Source organism: Dermacentor variabilis, chromosome 3 (genome assembly GCF_050947875.1).
Source record: "Dermacentor variabilis isolate Ectoservices chromosome 3, ASM5094787v1, whole genome shotgun sequence".
Taxonomy (NCBI): domain Eukaryota; kingdom Metazoa; phylum Arthropoda; class Arachnida; order Ixodida; family Ixodidae; genus Dermacentor; species Dermacentor variabilis.
Genome location: NC_134570.1, coordinates 197,534,729 through 197,551,950, shown reverse-complemented (window position 1 = coordinate 197,551,950; position 17,222 = coordinate 197,534,729). Strand labels below are relative to the sequence as shown.

Here is a 17,222-nt window from a genome sequence, read left to right as displayed (position 1 = left end):
TCGTAGCACAGGCTGGCTTGTTAGGGCACTCTTTAGGGCGCTAAAAGCTCTTTCCTTGGTCTCGTCCCAGACGACTGTTTGAGGCTCTGTCTTTCTTAGAGCATCCGTCAGGGGAGCCGCGATATCAGAGTACCTAGGGATGTACCTCTGATAGTAGCCGGCGACACCCAAGAACGACCGAATATCGGTCTTGGTGCGCGGTTGCGGAAAGTCTCGCACAGCGGCCACTTTTATTTCAGAGGGGCGGCGACGACCCTGACCAATCACGTGACCGAGGTAGACAACCTCGGCCTGTGCTATCTGGCACTTAGGAGCCTTGACTGTCAAGCCCGCTTCGCGCAGGCGGGTTAGCACTGCCCGCAAGTGTGTCATATGCTCAGACCAGGATGCGGAGAATATCGCTACGTCGTCTAGATACGGTAAAGCGAATTCTTGCTGTCCCCGCAACACTTTATCCATGAGACTTGAAAAACAGTATGGCGCGTTCTTCAAACCAAAACTCAACACTTTAGGACGGAATGTTCCCATTGGTGAAATGAACGCCGCATACCTACTAGCCTCTTCTGTAAGTGGAACCTGCCAATAACCCCTGACAAGATCCAGGGTGGAAATAAACTGAGCGCTACTAACTTTCTCGAGGCGCTCCTCGATGTTAGGGATCGGATAAATTTGATCCTTAGTGATGGAATTAAGCCTGCGGTAGTCGACGCAAGGACGAGGTTCCTTGCCCGGTACCTCAACTAAAATCAAAGGGGAGGTATAATCACTCTCACCTGCCTCAATAACACCGAGCTGTAGCATTTTCTTTACCTCAGCCTCCATAATATCGCTCTGGCGGGGTGACACCCGATACGCCTTGGATCGTACTGGCTCTGTGGAGGTAAGTTCTATATCATGAGTAAGTACAGAAGTCCTACCAGGCCTCTCAGAGAACAGACCTTGAAACTCTTGTAATAGCTGGTGTAGTTCGGTTTTCTGCTCAGGCGACAGCGGTGCTTTACTGATAAGGTCACCAATGACTTGACCGGTGTCTTCCCTGTTCGTCACTGAGCCTAGTCCCGGAAGCTCGACTGGAAGCTCTTCAGGAACGTTTATCATCATGCACACCACTGCTTCCCGTTGTCTATAAGGTTTGAGCAGATTACAGTGGTAAACTTGCTGTGCTTTCCGCTTTCCTGGCAGACTTACCACGTAGTTAACGTCCGACAGTTTCTGAACAATTCGTGCTGGGCCCTCCCACTGCACGTCTAGTTTGTTGTTTAGCGATGTGCGCAATATCATGACCTCATCGCCAACCTCAAAACGACGGGCCCTGGCTGTCCGAACATAATAAACCTTGGCCCTCTGCTGGGCCTTTGCCATTGCTTCACCTGACAACTCCTGTGCCCTTCTTAAGCGTTCGAGGAGCTTAAGCACGTACTCCACCACGACTGGGTCGTCGCCCCTACCTTCCCACGATTCTCGAAGCATGCGAAGCGGAGATCGAAGCGAGCGACCGTACACCAGTTCAGCTGGCGAAAACCCCGTAGCCGCATGCGGCGCGGTCCTTAAAGCAAACATCACCCCAGGCAGACACAGCTCCCAGTCAGTTCGATGTTCAAAACACAATGCTCTCAACACGCGCTTCATGACGGAGTGGAGCTTCTCAACGGAATTCGACTGTGGGTGGTACACTGAGCTGTGTAGCAGCTTTACCCCACACCTTTCGAGAAAAGTTGTCGTCAAAGCGCTAGTAAACACTGTGCCCTGATCTGATTGGATTTCCGCAGGGAAACCAACTCGCGCAAATATGGACAGTAGTGCATTAACTATCTCAACTGAGCTGAGTTCTTTAAGCGGCACTGCTTCAGGGAACTTTGTCGCTGGGCAGATCACAGTCAAAATGTGTCTGTACCCCGTGGCTGTTACCGGCAGAGGTCCCACTGTATCGATAACGAGCCGTCTAAAAGGCTCCGTTATGATAGGTACCAATTTCAACGGCGCCCTTGATTTGTCCCCTGGTTTGCCCACCCGCTGACAAGTGTCACATGTCCTCACGAAATGGTCTGCGTCCCGAAAACACCCTGGCCAATAGTACTCTTGTAAGAGACGGTCCTTAGTTTTCTTAACTCCTAGGTGTCCGGACCACGAACCCCCATGCGACAAGCGCAACAGATCCTGACGATAGCATTGAGGCACGATCAGCTGATCGAACTCCACTCCTCTTCGGTCTAGATACTTCCGGTACAGGACTCCACCTCTTTCCACAAAACGCGCAGTTTTCCTGGCGATACCTTCTTTGACATTGCAGCGCACGTTTTCCAGGCTGCCATCCTTTTTTTGCTCGGCTATCAAAGCCGTCCGGCTGACTTTTAGCAACCTATCAAGTCCGTCTGACGTAGGCGCGATGAGCAAATCAGTAGATAGCTCTTCTAACTTTCCCGCGTCGGGCGTTTCCTCTCCAGTATCTGGCGCCTTTAACGTTACAGACTCAAGTTTATTCAGTTCGGGCGTGCTCGGAATATCAGCTTGCTGCGCCTCTGACCCTTTTTCGTTGTTTGATAACGTCGACCCCGCAACTACCGCCTTTGCAGCGAGCTCCCGAACCTTCGATCTGGTTAAGGCCTGAACACTAGCTTCACCAAACAAAAGCCCCTTCTCGCGCAGGAGGTGATCGGACCTGTTTGAAAATAGGTACGGGTACTGGGGTGGCAGCATAGATGACACTGCCGCCTCTGTCTCAAGCGCTCCGAAAGGTCCTTCAATAAGCACTTTTGCTACCGGCAGACACACGCTATGAGCTTCCACGGCTTGCTTGATCCATGCGCACTCGCCCGTGAACATATGGGGTTCTACGTAAGACGGGTGAACTACATCCATCGTAGCTGCGGAATCGCGAAGCACTCGGCACTCTTTCCCGTTCACGAGGAGGACTCGCATGTAAGGCTCGAGAAGCTTCATGTTCTCGTCAGTGCTGCCTAATGAAAAAAACACAACTTTTGGTGTTGTTTCCGGACACTGCGCCGAAAAGTGACCCGGCTTCTGGCACGTATAACAAACGCCCGCTCGCCTCATCTCGAACCGCTTTCTGCGTTCGGCTTCGGCTGCCGCCGTCTCCTTAGGTTCGGTCGCACTGCTTCCACTCGCATCCGCACTACGCGTGTTCCCCTTTGCTCTCATGGGTGTGAACTTCGGCCTCTCAAACTTCGAGCCAAATTCACCCTTTTGACCGTCCTTAGCTCCGCGAGCTCGACGCGTCACAAACTCCTCGGCTAGCTCAGCGGCTCTAGCCACCGTACTCACGTCTGGCCTATCCAAGACCCAGTATCGCACGTTCTCCGGTAACCGACTATAAAACTGTTCTAGCCCGAAACACTGCAGAACTTTATCGTGGTCACCAAACGCTTTCTCTTCTTTGAGCCACTCCTGCATGTTCGACATAAGCCTATACGCAAACTCTGTATATGACTCACTTCTGCCCTTCTCATTTTCCCGAAACTTCCGACGGAACGCCTCCGCAGACAGCCGGTACTTTTTTAGAAGACTCGATTTCACTGTGTCGAAATCCTCTGCCTCCTCTCTATCCAAGCGAGCGACTACGTCGGCCGCCTCGCCGGGTAACAAAGTGAGCAAGCGCTGTGGCCACGTTTCCCGAGAGAACCCCTGCTTCTCGCACGTTCGCTCAAAGTTAACCAGGAACAAACCAATGTCCTCTCCAAGCTTAAACGGCCGCATCAGGTCAGTCATTTTGAACAATACTCGTTCTCCTGCACCGTGTGCCTGACTTCCATTACGAGCGCGTTCCATCTCTACCTCAAGACGCTTCATTTCCAAAGCGTGTTCGCGCTCTTCTTTTTTCTCTTGTTGCTCTCGCTCTTTCTGTTCTTTACGTTCACGCTCTTCTTTTTCTTTCTGTTCTTTAAGTTCACGCTCTTCTTTTTCTTTCTGTTCTTTAAGTTCGCGCTCCTGTTTCTCTTTTTGCTCTTTAAGTTCGCGCTCCTGTCTTTTTGACCTCTCCTCAATAGTCTCAAGGCATTCCGACAGCTCGTCATCCTCAGCCTCTAACTCAAGAATAGCCTTTAGCAGTTCAGGTTTTCTTAGTTTGTCTGAGACATCCAGACCCAACTCTCTTGCAAGCTCCAACAATTTCGGTTTGCGCAACGACTTCAAATCCATGGCTGCTCTGAATGCTGCTTTCTCTACTGCTTACTATTGTCTTGCCGCAAACTAACCCGGCAGCAACGACAACCACAATTACCAGCTCTGTTTCTGACACTAACAAAAAGCCTGGCAAAGCTCAGAAGAAGAAAGTCCCGCACTCACCAAACCTCGCAGGCAGGAATTCCGCGCAGTCGTTCCGCTGCAGGCAACCAGTCGTCACACAGGGCTCGTTGCACTGCTCCCGGATCGTCGTTGAGCTGCTCAGCATACAGTCAACTGCATCTCTTCGCTGCTGGCCTCCGTTGTCGAGATCTCACCGCTGGCAGACAGTTGTTTGAAGTCGTAGGCGATCTCACCGCTGCCAACCAGATGTTTGGAATCGGACTTGCTGGTACGATCTGTTGGGAACTCGGCGCTGACGCCCGTGGTTGTACCTGGGTCGCAAGCCCCAAGGGTAGCGTTGGCCTGGCGGCCTGGGGTACAACTGGAAGCATCCGAAGGTCCTGGCAAAGCATGAGTCGACTGGTAACAACGAAACAACTTGTTTATTTTAACATCGCAAAGAGTTGGCGGTCAGGTTTGACCGTAGTAGAGAGACGGGAGAGCACTTCACTCAACAGAAGAAATCGGAGCCCTCCTCTTGGCGTCCGGGGCAGCTGTTTTTATACTCTCGCAGTTGAGGGCAAGAAGGAACCCCTCAAAAGACGAGCACGTGAATGTACAATGGGCTAATGGTGACGCACACTGTCGTAGCGATGCCGTAGCACCATGTCGAGCACGATCTCGTAGCACCCTGTCGTGGCGCTGCCGGTCGGACACAATGACTGTAATGAGAGGATGGTCCCTGCTTTGGCATCGCCTGTTTCGGGCACAATGACTGGAACGAGATCCCTGCTTTGGCATCGCCTGTTTCGGGCCCAATAACTGGAATGAGATCCCTGCTTTGGCATCGCCTGTTTCGGGCACAATGACTGGAACGAGATCCCTGCTTTGGCATCGCCTGTTTCGGGCCCAATAACTGGAATGAGATCCCTGCTTTGGCATCGCCTGTTTCGGGCACAATGACTGGAATGCGAGGATGATCCCTAGGCGGTCGCATCGCCGCAGTCGCGCCTGGAAACACCTGGCGATGAGTGTTGCGGCGACGACGATCGGGCCAAAATGTCTGCCGCCCCGCCGCAGTCGCGCCGGCAAAACCACGTGTCGCAGGCGAAACGCAACAGCCCCAACAGATAGTTCATAACTGCTCTTCTTAAAGCGCAATTATGCGCATCGTATAAATGATTTCAAAATGATTGCAAACTTCCGCTCTTACGACTTGCAACCGCTGAAAACGTGCACTCAGCGTAACTGCCAGCTTACCTAGCCCTTGTTGTCACTTACGTAGGCTTCATGAAATTTGTGAAGCGCTTAAAGGCATAACTAAGAAATTGAAGTGCTGCTTCTTTCCACGTCATATGCAAGCAAGATACTCGAGGACGGGCAACATAACTACAAGCAGGTGCGTGCTCCAACATACAGAAGCAGTCAGGCTCCGCAAATTTTATTGTTAGGAAAAACAAGAAAACAGCCACTTTATTTTAATCGCAAAATAATGGTCATCACACTGTGTAGTCCTGGTCTAAAAAATTTAATAATGGACTTCATTTATTAGGGAACCATTCAATACACTGTACGTTGAACGCGGTTGTTCTCCTTCGTACAAGTTTCTCGTCTATTTGGAAACCAGACGAGATATATGGAACTGCAAGAAACATCGTAATGCAAAAGACCTCTCGAATAACTTTTTCCAGAGATCCTGGTCCCTGATAAGATATTATTTCGGCGTCTGTTGATCCTTATAAGAAATTGGAATGGCTATTGCGTTCTAAACTTTAAAACTATCACTTCGCTAGATTACGAGACAATGGTGCGTATTACCGATTTTGTTCACGTAGGGCCGGTTGTCAAACAGCCGTATTTCTCGGATAGCAGCATGCTCCTCTTCTTGCAGCTCTTTTACGACATGCTGGCCGAGGAAGCCACTCGATCCTGTCACCAGGACCACGCGCACGGGAGGAATCTGCTGCTCCATGCTGCACAAAAATATGGGGTTACTCTCAACTATTTCTCGTGTAAATGGCCACGCATATGCAGCTTTCTCTTTTGCAAATGATACTTCAAATGGCAATGACAAGTGGTAGCCAACGAATGATACGCAAGGTCTACAATGCGCATATCTATCACGGCTGCTAAGTCTGTAGTATGTTTTTCTACCATTGGAACTACTCTTCTCTTCTGGTAATGATACGAGCGCGAGGTTTTCTACGTGAGTTTCGTGTTCGAATTTAGTGCACTTTCCTTTGTCAACGCGGCTTCAAATCCTTGTTCCTTATTATATGTTCTAAGTTCTTGCTAGTGCGCAATAAGCATTGGTTGTTTATTCAGGGACATTTTCTCGCTGTAACCCTTCTTTACTGCTTTGAAATAAAGCTAACAGACAGCTTTTAAGGCTATAGCAGAACCCCTGTAGCTCTAGAAACTCCTTGCTTTCTTGTCAAGCTTCTTTCACACTCCAGGAGGAGAATGGGTATTTCTGGCTGCGCACGTGCGTAAGTATGCAGTCACTGCCGACAGCCGCTCCGACGCCGTCACAGCACATACAGGAAAGGGTAACGGTGCGGACGTATGTGCGGCAGGGCCACTACAGACTGCGCACCATCCATTCTGAACGCGGCCTGCTGTCCCGGCTGCACAGATTGCGTCCGCCTTCCAGCTCTGTACAGGAGATGAATTTGAGAAGGAGCTGAAACGCCTTTTAATATATATATATATATATATATATATATATATATATATATATATATATATATATATATATATATACATACACGCAGGAAAGAGACGACGAAATTTTAGGAAGACTTATTTACTGAACGCTTTGGGCTGGTGGACCAGCCTTCGTCAGAGTACAGCAATGCATGAACAGCACACATGCAGCTTTAAAGGCACCCTATCAAGAGCAGAGGGAGCACTATCTGCACTGACTAGACCATACATTGCGCATCATAAATCATTATCATTGTTCAGTATACATGATTATCAATGACACGCATTTTGGAACACAAGAAATGAAACACAGATGTGTACACAAACATGACTCTCCGGTAAGTGCCAGCGGTTACTATGATTATGTGTAGTGAAAACAAAATGACGTACACATGCAGATACAAAGGCGTGATGTTTAGCACATGGCTTCTCTAAGTGCAACCTCGATTTATCTAAATATTGAGGTGTTAAGCGCACAACATCAAGCCACAGCCGCATACGTCAAAAAGGCCATATGTAAAAAAAAGAGCGTTGAAATCATACATGTACACTGAGTGTGAAGTGTATATTTGTGCTCAATCTAAAGTTAGACAGCTTAGTTTTCCTTTGTTTTCATTTGTTCCGGACGAGACAGTGTTAAATTTATGAATCAGGTAAGATTCGCGAAGCTCGCGGTCATGGCTGGTGCGGAATCCAGATTCGAGTATTGTTACTTTGAGATTTTTGAATGAGTGGCCCGGCATGTTAACATGTTTCGGGAGTGGTAGATTTGGTTGCGATTTGGCATGTGACCTGTGGTTGTTAAAACGGATCCTGAAAAGTGTTTCAGTCTGGCCTATGTATTGCATGTGGCAAGTGCCGCACTCGAGCAAGTACACTACGTTATATGAATCACAGTTGAAACTGCCCTTAATTGTGAACATAAATTGGCTGGCTGGGCTGGTGGTAGTCATTGTAGGTGTTATGTGAGCGCATACTTTGCAACTTGGTTTATTGCGGCGGCTGCAACCGGTCGGGTTGGAAGTGGAAATTTTTGAAGACGTTAGTATGTCACCTATGTTTTTCGAACGTCTATACACGGCACGAGGTGGGTCAGGAAAAACGCCTTTTAACCTGTCGCTTTGGGTGAGAATGTTGTAGTGTTTGCGCAGTATGCCTCAGACCTTAGGGTTAGATGAGGAATGAGTCAATATCTGATTAGCCGACTGGGAGCTACTGGGCTTGTTCCTGCTTTAAGAAAGTCCCTCCGGTCATGTCCTGCCGCTCGGTGTATCGCGTCATCGATCATCTTTTCTAGGTATTTACGGTTAAGGAGTTTCTTTTGAGTTCCTGGCAACAACGTCTTCTTCGGCACATACGCGCTTAAAGCGCTGTGCCTGGCTATAAGGAATCGCAGTCTTGCAATGACGCACGTGGCTGCTTTCAAAATAAAGAAATTGATGATTATCACTTGGCTTTTCGTAGAGTTTTGTGATTAGGCGTCCGTCGGCAATAATAATCGTGACGTCAAGGAAGTCTACAGATGACGGTGAGTAATTATGTGTGAATTTGATAGCGAGGTGTGCCTGGTTGAATGCCGCAATGAAGTTTAAGAGTTCTGTTTCACTATGCGTCCAAATACAAAATATACCGTCGATGTAGCGTTTAAAGTAGATATGTTTTAGTCGTACACTGTTAAGGAACGCGTCTTCGAGCACTCCCATGAAAACGTTTGCATAGTTAGGGCCTATTTTCGTTCCCATCGATGTCCCACTAATTTGTACATAATGAGAATTATTAAATTCGAAGTTATTAAACTCGAGAATTAACTTCAGCAGTGCCTCGAGGGTTGAGCTTTCAATCGGGCTATTACACTGGAGGTGTTCATATGATTTCAAGACAGCGTGAATGCCATCCCTAAGGGGAATATTCGTGTAGAGGGAAGTGACATCCATCGTCACCAGAAGCAAGCCTTCAGGAACGGTTAAATCTATTATGTCGTGAAGAAAAGCATTATTATCCCTAACGAAAGAAGAAAATGTGGCTGGAATAGATTTGATTAAACTGTCCACGTAACGAGAGATGCTTTCTATGGCTGTTCAGATGTCGGATACAATGGGACGGCCTGGATTACCTAATTTATGTATCTTGGGCAGCAGGTAAAAGCGTCCGGGTGTTGGACTAAGTGAGACCAAGAAGCGTGCTGTTTTATCGTCGATCTTGCGCTGCTTCACCAATGCTTTTATGGTGTCCTTAATGATGGAAAAGAATTCGTCGGTAGGATCACAGGGAAGTTCTTTATAAAATGTGCCATCAGATAACTGTCTTTCGACTTCTTTTTCGCAATTTCCTTTTGTGATTATCCCGACCGAGCCACCCTTATCCGCCGGTTTAATAACAATATCATCGCGTGTTCTTAGGCTTCTAAGAGCGTCGCATTCGCTAGTAGAAAGATTTCTATGGAATGCGGCGCGTGTCTTGTAGGTGTCGAGCACGTCGTGAGAAACCGCTCTGATATATAGGTCTAGGCATTTGTCCCGTTGCGAAGCAGACGTCTAGTGTGTCGCGGATGGTATAGCTTAGGGGGGGGGGGGGGTCTTGTTTGCTGCTAGCGCGGCCATGAAAATATTCTTTGAGTCTTAAGTTTCAGGAGAAGTTTTCAATGTTTTTCATTAACTGGAATTCGTCGAAGCCCCCGGTGGCTGGACAGAAATTGAGGCCTTTTGAAAGAACCCTTTCTTCCGTAGGCACAAGCGCAACATGGAAAGGTTAAGTGTAGTGATATCCGGGTTGGTTGTCTCCGGCAATGTTTTAGCAACTGTCATTATAAAAGTTACCGAACACTTTTGTTTGGTAGAGTCGATTATCACCTCGACATTGTCCCGTAACAGTTTCCAACTTTTCATTTTGCTTAACGCGTTCAGCTTTCTTTCTTCGTAAACATTCAGCAAATGCACTTCATGCGGGGTAAGTTGGTCAACCAAGGTATTTTCTACATTTAAAAGTGAGTTTGTCGATGATTCATATTGATTTAAAATAATACGGACTAGCTGAAGTGAAGCATCTTCCTAAAATTTCGTCGTCTCTTTCCTGCGTATGTTACGCGGCGGGGTCCTGCGTGCTGAACTTTGAAGATACCCCCTATATATATATATATATATATATATATATATATATATATATATATATATATATATATATATATATATATATACCCATTGACGGTGGTATTCGTTGTACTTCGTCGCTCGAAGAGTTATACCATGAGTCCAATGAGCTCCTCAACAACACTTTGTTTTGCAACGTGGTGAACACTGCTTGTGCCTTGGACTCGGGGCCTGAAAGTAGTGCTATGTAATGCTAACACATTTCTCTCGCATTTATCGCTAAATGGCAACCGGTTTTTTTCCCTTTGATTGTTGGACTTATGTAATACTGCTACACTTCGAAAAATTGACTCGCACTTGCGCCTAACTCGTTGTCGACATAATGATGTAATATGCGAAATGGAACTTGTCTCAATGAAGATTTAGCAGATGTGCTTCCTTTTTGAAGGACCGGATGTTAGGGTAAAACTATTTTATTCTTTTAATCTTATTCGATCCAGTCAAACTACCTAAATCACCAGGTTGCAAAGCCATGACATAATAATAACTGGTAAGCTACGCAATTTCTGTAGACAATCATTTCGATATCCATTTCCTTCTGGATCGGGATTGCCCTTGAACTTTCACCTTTACGGGCGTCCATTTTTCCGTGTTTTGTTCATATGCATTTCCACGCAGTAGCCTTTTTCTTTGTAACTCTTACTGACTGTAACCTCTTCATGGCCGGCCAAATATGCTCACTAATATAAACTGATGTATTGCATGAGCGCCAAGATGCGTCATTATCAAACAACGTTTCCTAAAGCAATGCGTCACGTTTCGACCGAATACTCAGCTATACAACTATATTAGGGCATGATTTGTTCTTTCACTTCACTCGATGGCAGACAACAAGGTCGGTCGTTTTTATTGATTACTCCAATTTAGAACCAGTGCGACACACCATGTTTGCAATATCCTCCCTTGCGACATTCTCTACATGTTGGATTTCAATGTTAAAATGCCTTAACACTGTGGCCGCGTAGTGCCCGTAATGTTTCATATGGTTGACGCGCATACATATCCCTCTTAGGTATGGATATGCTATATAAGAAAACAAAATTTCATCTCTCTTCTTTCTGTTAAAGCTTCAGATTTCAAACTTGGGATGTTACGACATCCCAAGTTTCCAACTTTTTGCTTGAATTTTATGCCGTTCTACTCCCACCATGAAGAAATGATCTTTCTGATGTTTTCATGCGGTCCGGAGTCGACACGAACGATTTGGCGTGCGGTATAACGAGCTGGATTTAGCCTAATTAAACAAACACCAAGTTTCTTTATTCACCATTAGCCCACTGCTTAGAGGTCATTGCAACTCCTGCATCAGGGATGGCGACGGGAAACAGCAGAATCTTTTTATATATTCGAGTTCAAGCCCTGGAGGTACGTGGGTTCTTTGGAGTGAGACCCTGCTTCTACCTTAACATCATCATCATCATCATCATCATCATCATCATTATAATTATCATCATCTTCTTCTTCGTAAGCATGGTTACGCCCACTGCAGGGCAAAGGCCTCTCCCCCACGTCTCCAACTACCCCGGTCATGTTCTAATTTTGGCCATGTTGTCCCTGCAAACTTCCTAATCTCATCCGCCTACCTAACTTTCTGTTGCCCCCTGCTACGCTTCCCTTCCCTTGGAATCCAGTCCGTAACCCTTAATGACCATCGGTTATTTTCCCTTTTCATTACATGTCCTACCCACGCCCATATATTTTCTTGATTTCAACTAAGATATCATTAACTCGAGTTTTTTCCCTCACGCAATCAGCTCTTTTCTTATCCCTTAACGTTACACCCATCATTCTTCTTTCCCTAGCTCATTGCGTCGTCCTCAATTTAAGTAGAACCCTTTTCGTAAGCCTCCCGGTTTCAGCCCCGTACGTGAGTACTGGTAAGACACAGCTGTTATACACTTTTCTCTTGAGGGATAATGGCAACCTGCTGTTTATAATCTGAGAATGCCTGCGAAACGCACCTCAGCCCATTCCAATTCTTCTTATTATTTCAGTCTCATGATCCGTACCCACGGTCACTACCTGCCCTAAGTAGATGTATTCCTTTACCTCTTCCAGTGCCTCGCTACCTATCGTAAACTGCTGTTCCCTTCCGAGACTGTTAAACATTACTTTAGTTTTCTACCGACAAATATTTAGACCCACCCTTCTGCTTTGCCTCTACAGGTCAGTGATCATGCATTGCAATTGGTCCCCTGAGTTACTAAGCAAGGCAATATCATCAGCGAATCGCAAGTTACTAAGGTATTCTCCATTAACACTTATCCCCAATTATTCCCAATCCAGGTCTCTCAATACCTCCTGTAAAAACGCTGTCAACAGCATTGGAGAGATCGTATCTCCCTGCCTGACGCCTTTCTTTATGGGGATTTTGTTGCTTTCGTTATGGAGGACTACGGTGGCTGTGGAGCCGATATAGATATCTTTCAGTATTTTCACATACGGCACGTCTACACCCTGATGCCGTAATGCCTCCATGAGTGCTGAGATTTGGACTGAATCAAATGCTTTCTCGTAATCAATAAAAGATATATATAAGGCTTGGCTATATTGCGAACATTTCTCTATCACCTCAATGATGGTGTGAATATGGTGTATTGTTGAGTAGCCTTTAGAGAATCATGCCTGGTCTTTTGGTTGACGGAAGTCTAAGGTGTTCCTGATTCTATGTGCAATTACATTAGTAAATACTTTGTAGGAACAGACAGTAAGCTGATCGGTCCATAATTTTTCAAGTCTTTGGCGTCCCCTTTTTTATAGATTAGGATTATGTTAGCGTTCTTCCAAGATCCCGATACGCTCGAGGTCATGAGGCATTGTAGAACAACCTCCCACCATCCTTCAACAAATCTGCTGTTACCTGATCCTCCGTATCGGCTTGCCCTTTTCCATAGCTCCCAAGGCTTTCTTTACTTCTTCCGGCGTTACTTGTGGGATTTCAAATTCCTCTAGACAATTCTTTCTTCCATTATTGTGGTGGGTTCCACTGGTACTGTATAAATCTCTATAGAACTCCTCAGCCACTTGAACTATCTCATCCATATTAGTAATGATATTATCAGCTTTGTCTCTTAGCAAACACATGTGATTATTGCCTATTCCTAGTTTCTTCTTTACTGCTTTTAGGCTTCATCCGTTCCTGAGAGCGTTTTCAATTCTATCCATATTACACTTCCTTATGTCAGCCGTCTTACGCTTGTTGATTAACTTGCAAAGTTAATGAACATACCCGAATACTTACCAATACTCTAAGGGCAACATTTCGGCGATGTGAGGACAATTAAACAATAAAGGACATCGCGACTGAAGAGCTTAGCTGGGGAAGACTTCCACTGAGAGCAGCATTCCGGGCAAGTTGGTAATCGATTAATTAAATGATGTTGCGCGACAACAAACGACAAGGACGTGAGAGAAGACGACACACCAAGCGCAAACTTTCAACTAAGTTTATTGTGCCACTGCGTCGATTCCCGTGGCAGCAGGCAGCTCATCCGTGAAATATCTGAAGCGCAGATGATCGCGAAATTGGGTGATAAGTGTGTTAGCTTGCCGTCTCTGGCTCTCACAGAAAAAAGAATTAGGTTTCTTGGACGCGGCATCACATGACTCGTAACTATGTTACATGAATTCGCACTTCATTTTCTTGTAAGCGCATGCGCGGTCTACGCTGCCTCCCACGTACAAAATCGACGCATTGGCACAATAAACTTAGTTGAAAGCTTGCGCTTGGTGTGTCGTCTTCTCTCACGTCCTTGTCGTTTTTTTGTCGCGCAACATCGTTTAAGTAAAATATTTCCAAGGATGTTACTGGCAATCGAAACAGAGATGTAAGTGTGTGTTGAGTCTCATGGAGAATATTTTGAAGGTGACCACAATGCTGCATATGAAAGTTCGTGAAGTAAGGTTATTTTAACCTACTGCAAGAACTGTGTGGACAAGCATTGCTTGCTTTAGTATAGTGTGCATATATATCTTCCTGCCGGACACCAGCAGCGAGGGAGTTGCCTGCAGAGAATGTTGACGCACCTGACGGGTTCTCCGTGGCTTTCGTAGCCACAACGGAGACGGCTAATTTGAATACCATCAACAGACAGCGGCTGTCCCAATTCTTCGACCAGCTGATTCCGGGACAAGTCCAAGAGGTCAGAATCAACGCTTGGAAGAATGTCCTTACGGTAGATGTGAAATCTCGGGCGTCCGTGGACAAACTGAAAGAAATTGGAGTGTTAGGCGGTATGCCGGTCCGCCCCTATCTCTCTCACGGAAAACGGACTTCCGCTGGAGTAATTACAGACGTAGACCCTGAAATAACGGACAGCGACCTGCGGACACTCATCAAATCTACGGCCAAGATAGTCGACATTCATCGTTTCGGCCGATCACAGTGTGTTAAAGTAGTTTTTGAAGGCGACTCTATCCCGTCCCATGTCAAGGTGGGCTATGTGCGGCATCCTGTCCGTCTGTATGTTCCCAAGCCTGTTCAATGCCACAAATGCAACAGGATTGGCCATGTGAGTGCTGTTTGCAGAAACGAAATATCCTGCCGTCGATGCGGCGGATCACACCAGCATGACACTTGCAAGACGGAGACAGTCAAGTGCACCAACTGCTTCGGCGCTCATGAGGCGACGGCTAAAGACTGTCCTAGGATGAAGAACGAGAGGCTTATCCTGAAGAAGATGGTAAAAGACAACTCAAGTCACCAAGAAGCGGCCGCGTCTATTCGTCGCCGCAAACGTCGTTCCCGACACCAACGCCCAGAGTCTCACGTCACTAGTCTGTCTCAGCCGCCGTCACAGCAACTCTCAGCTCCGTTGCCTCAACGTATTGAGCCGCAGAATGATAAGACGCCGCCTGCTGCAGCGCCCCATATTACCACGGTGGTTCAGAAAGATGCGGGTACATTATCCACCTCCTCTGATGTGGAATGGCCTGCTCTGTCATCCAAAGTCGTCGAACCAACGCGTCCATCATTCCGTGCCGGTCCAGCGGACAATAAGGACAAGCCGGAAGGCCAGCAGGTGAACGTTCTTCTGAAACAACTTTTACATTCCATGCGCACGCTGCTTTCAGGCCTCAATACGCCAACAGCAAGGGTTGTTGTTCAGTTTTTGGATGCAATTGAGCCGCTCTTGGCGGCACTGCAGTGATTCATTATGGCACTACCACACAACCCATCCTCTGTGTCGATGCACATACGTCGCAGTGTAGTGATGCAGTGGAATTCCCGAGGCCTGCGTGGTCGCCTAAGTGACTTCCGACAGCGCGTCCAGAAATACCGCTTCCCCGTGATTGTTATATGTGAGCCTAACATGCCTTCTGCTTTCCGCCTTTCTGGATATGTATTGCTGTGGTCTCGAGAAGCTGATGAAACCAGCAAGGTATTAGTGTGCATACGCCGAGATATTCCACACTACCGCCTTGTCCTCCAGCACCATAACACGAACCACTACATTTGCTTGACGTTAACGCTTAAAGGGCGGGTCTTCTCGATACTCGGCGGCTATATTCCACCCAGAGATCACATTAATTTCTCGTACCTGTCCTCAGCAATCCAGAGTTGCACAGCTCCCCATATTATTGTGGGCGACTTCAATGCTCATCACCCCCAATGGGGAAGTACAGTAATGAATAACCGAGGCAAAGCCTTGTCCGACTTTATGCACTCACAGGATTTCGTCAATATTAACGATGGCTCTCCTACGTTTCTGCGTGGCACGTCCTATAGTAGCTGCTTGGACCTGACGTTTGTTTCCTCACGACTACAGTCTTCTATTAGCTGGTTCAGTGATGTGGAAACACATGGCAGTGATCACATACCAACGTATATCTGCGTCAAGTGGTTCGCACCTACCACTTTGTCTCATGTGCGGTGCACTGACTGGCCCACTTTTAAGACATTCGTGGATAATTCCTGTGCGAATCTCGAGTCACCACCGCAAATAGAAGACTTGATCACGTCCGCCCTCGGTGAGGCCACGCGGACCATATGTGCACCTTCACCGGGGTCTCCTATCGACGTGGAATTCGAGAGGTTGCGCGCAGTCCGACGGCGTGCTGAAAGGAAATATAGAAGGACGAAATCCACTTACGATCTCGCCCTTTGTCGCCGAGCTCAACGACAAATAAAGCGCCATCTCGAGAAATTAGGAAGGAAGCGCTGGAGAAAGTTCTGCTCATCACTGGATCCTCGCAAGCCGCTGTCGCGTATTTGGCATGTAGTCAGGAGCCTACGTTTTCCCCCACAAGAAAGGTACCCTTTCAGTGCTCTGGCCCTTTACCGACGCCGCAATAATGTAGAGGTAGCGGACGATTTCTGCAAAATGATTGTGGGCACAACTCAACCAGCCTCAATCCAATTCGAAGTTTTTGCGCCACCTTCCTCAAGTGACCACTACGATTTGCTCTTTACGATGCCCGAATTAGAGGCTGCTCTTGCGTCGTGTCGGCACTCATCTGCTCCTGGCCCTGACGGGATCTCGTACTCGTCTCTGTCTCACCTTGGCAGGGCTGGTCGCACTGCCCTGCTCAATTATTACAACGACACATGGGTCTCCGGTATTGTTCCGCAGCAGTGGAAGATCAGCCGCCTGGTTGCTCTCTTGAAGCCTGGAAAGACTCCTTATGAGCTTACCTCATACCGCCCAGTTGCATTAGCCAGCTGTGTTGGCAAAGTTATGGAACGAATGGTCCTGGCGAGGCTCGAATGATTTCTGGAAAGAAATGATCTTTATCCGAACATGATGACCGGTTTTCGGCGGGGTCGTTCTTCAATTGACAGCTTCATTGACCTCGTTACTACAGTGGAACATGAAAAACGTCAACGCCGACTCGTCGCCGCTGTTTTCTTAGATATCAAAGGAGCCTACGACAACATCCTTCATGAAGCCATTCTCGATGCCCTAGATGACTTGGGTATTGGCGGCCGGCTCTACCTGTGGATTGTGAGCTACCTCAGCGGCCGTTTCGTTTATATGTCCACGCCTGATGGAGACACTAACCGTCATCAGGTATGCCGTGGAGTTCCTCAGGGAGGAGTTCTCAGCCCAACATTATTTAATGTGGCACTGATTGGCCTGGTGAGCGAGCTTCCACCTCACATCCACATCAGTGCATATGCAGATGACA

General features: G+C 47.2%; 1 protein-coding gene across 2 annotated transcripts in view; it reads right to left on the bottom strand.

Annotated features, from left to right (window-relative positions):
* The window catches only part of LOC142576587 (NADPH-dependent 3-keto-steroid reductase Hsd3b5-like), an 86,059-nt gene extending 79,490 nt beyond the window's left edge, over window positions 1-6,569 (bottom strand). For both annotated transcript variants that reach the window (XM_075686772.1, XM_075686773.1), the window contains exon 1: window positions 6,061-6,569. In XM_075686772.1, coding sequence (XP_075542887.1) covers window positions 6,061-6,214 — 154 coding nt within the window. In that variant the 5' untranslated portion in view covers window positions 6,215-6,569. The remainder of the gene's footprint in view (window positions 1-6,060) is intronic.
* Window positions 6,570-17,222: the final 10,653 nt, after the last annotated feature.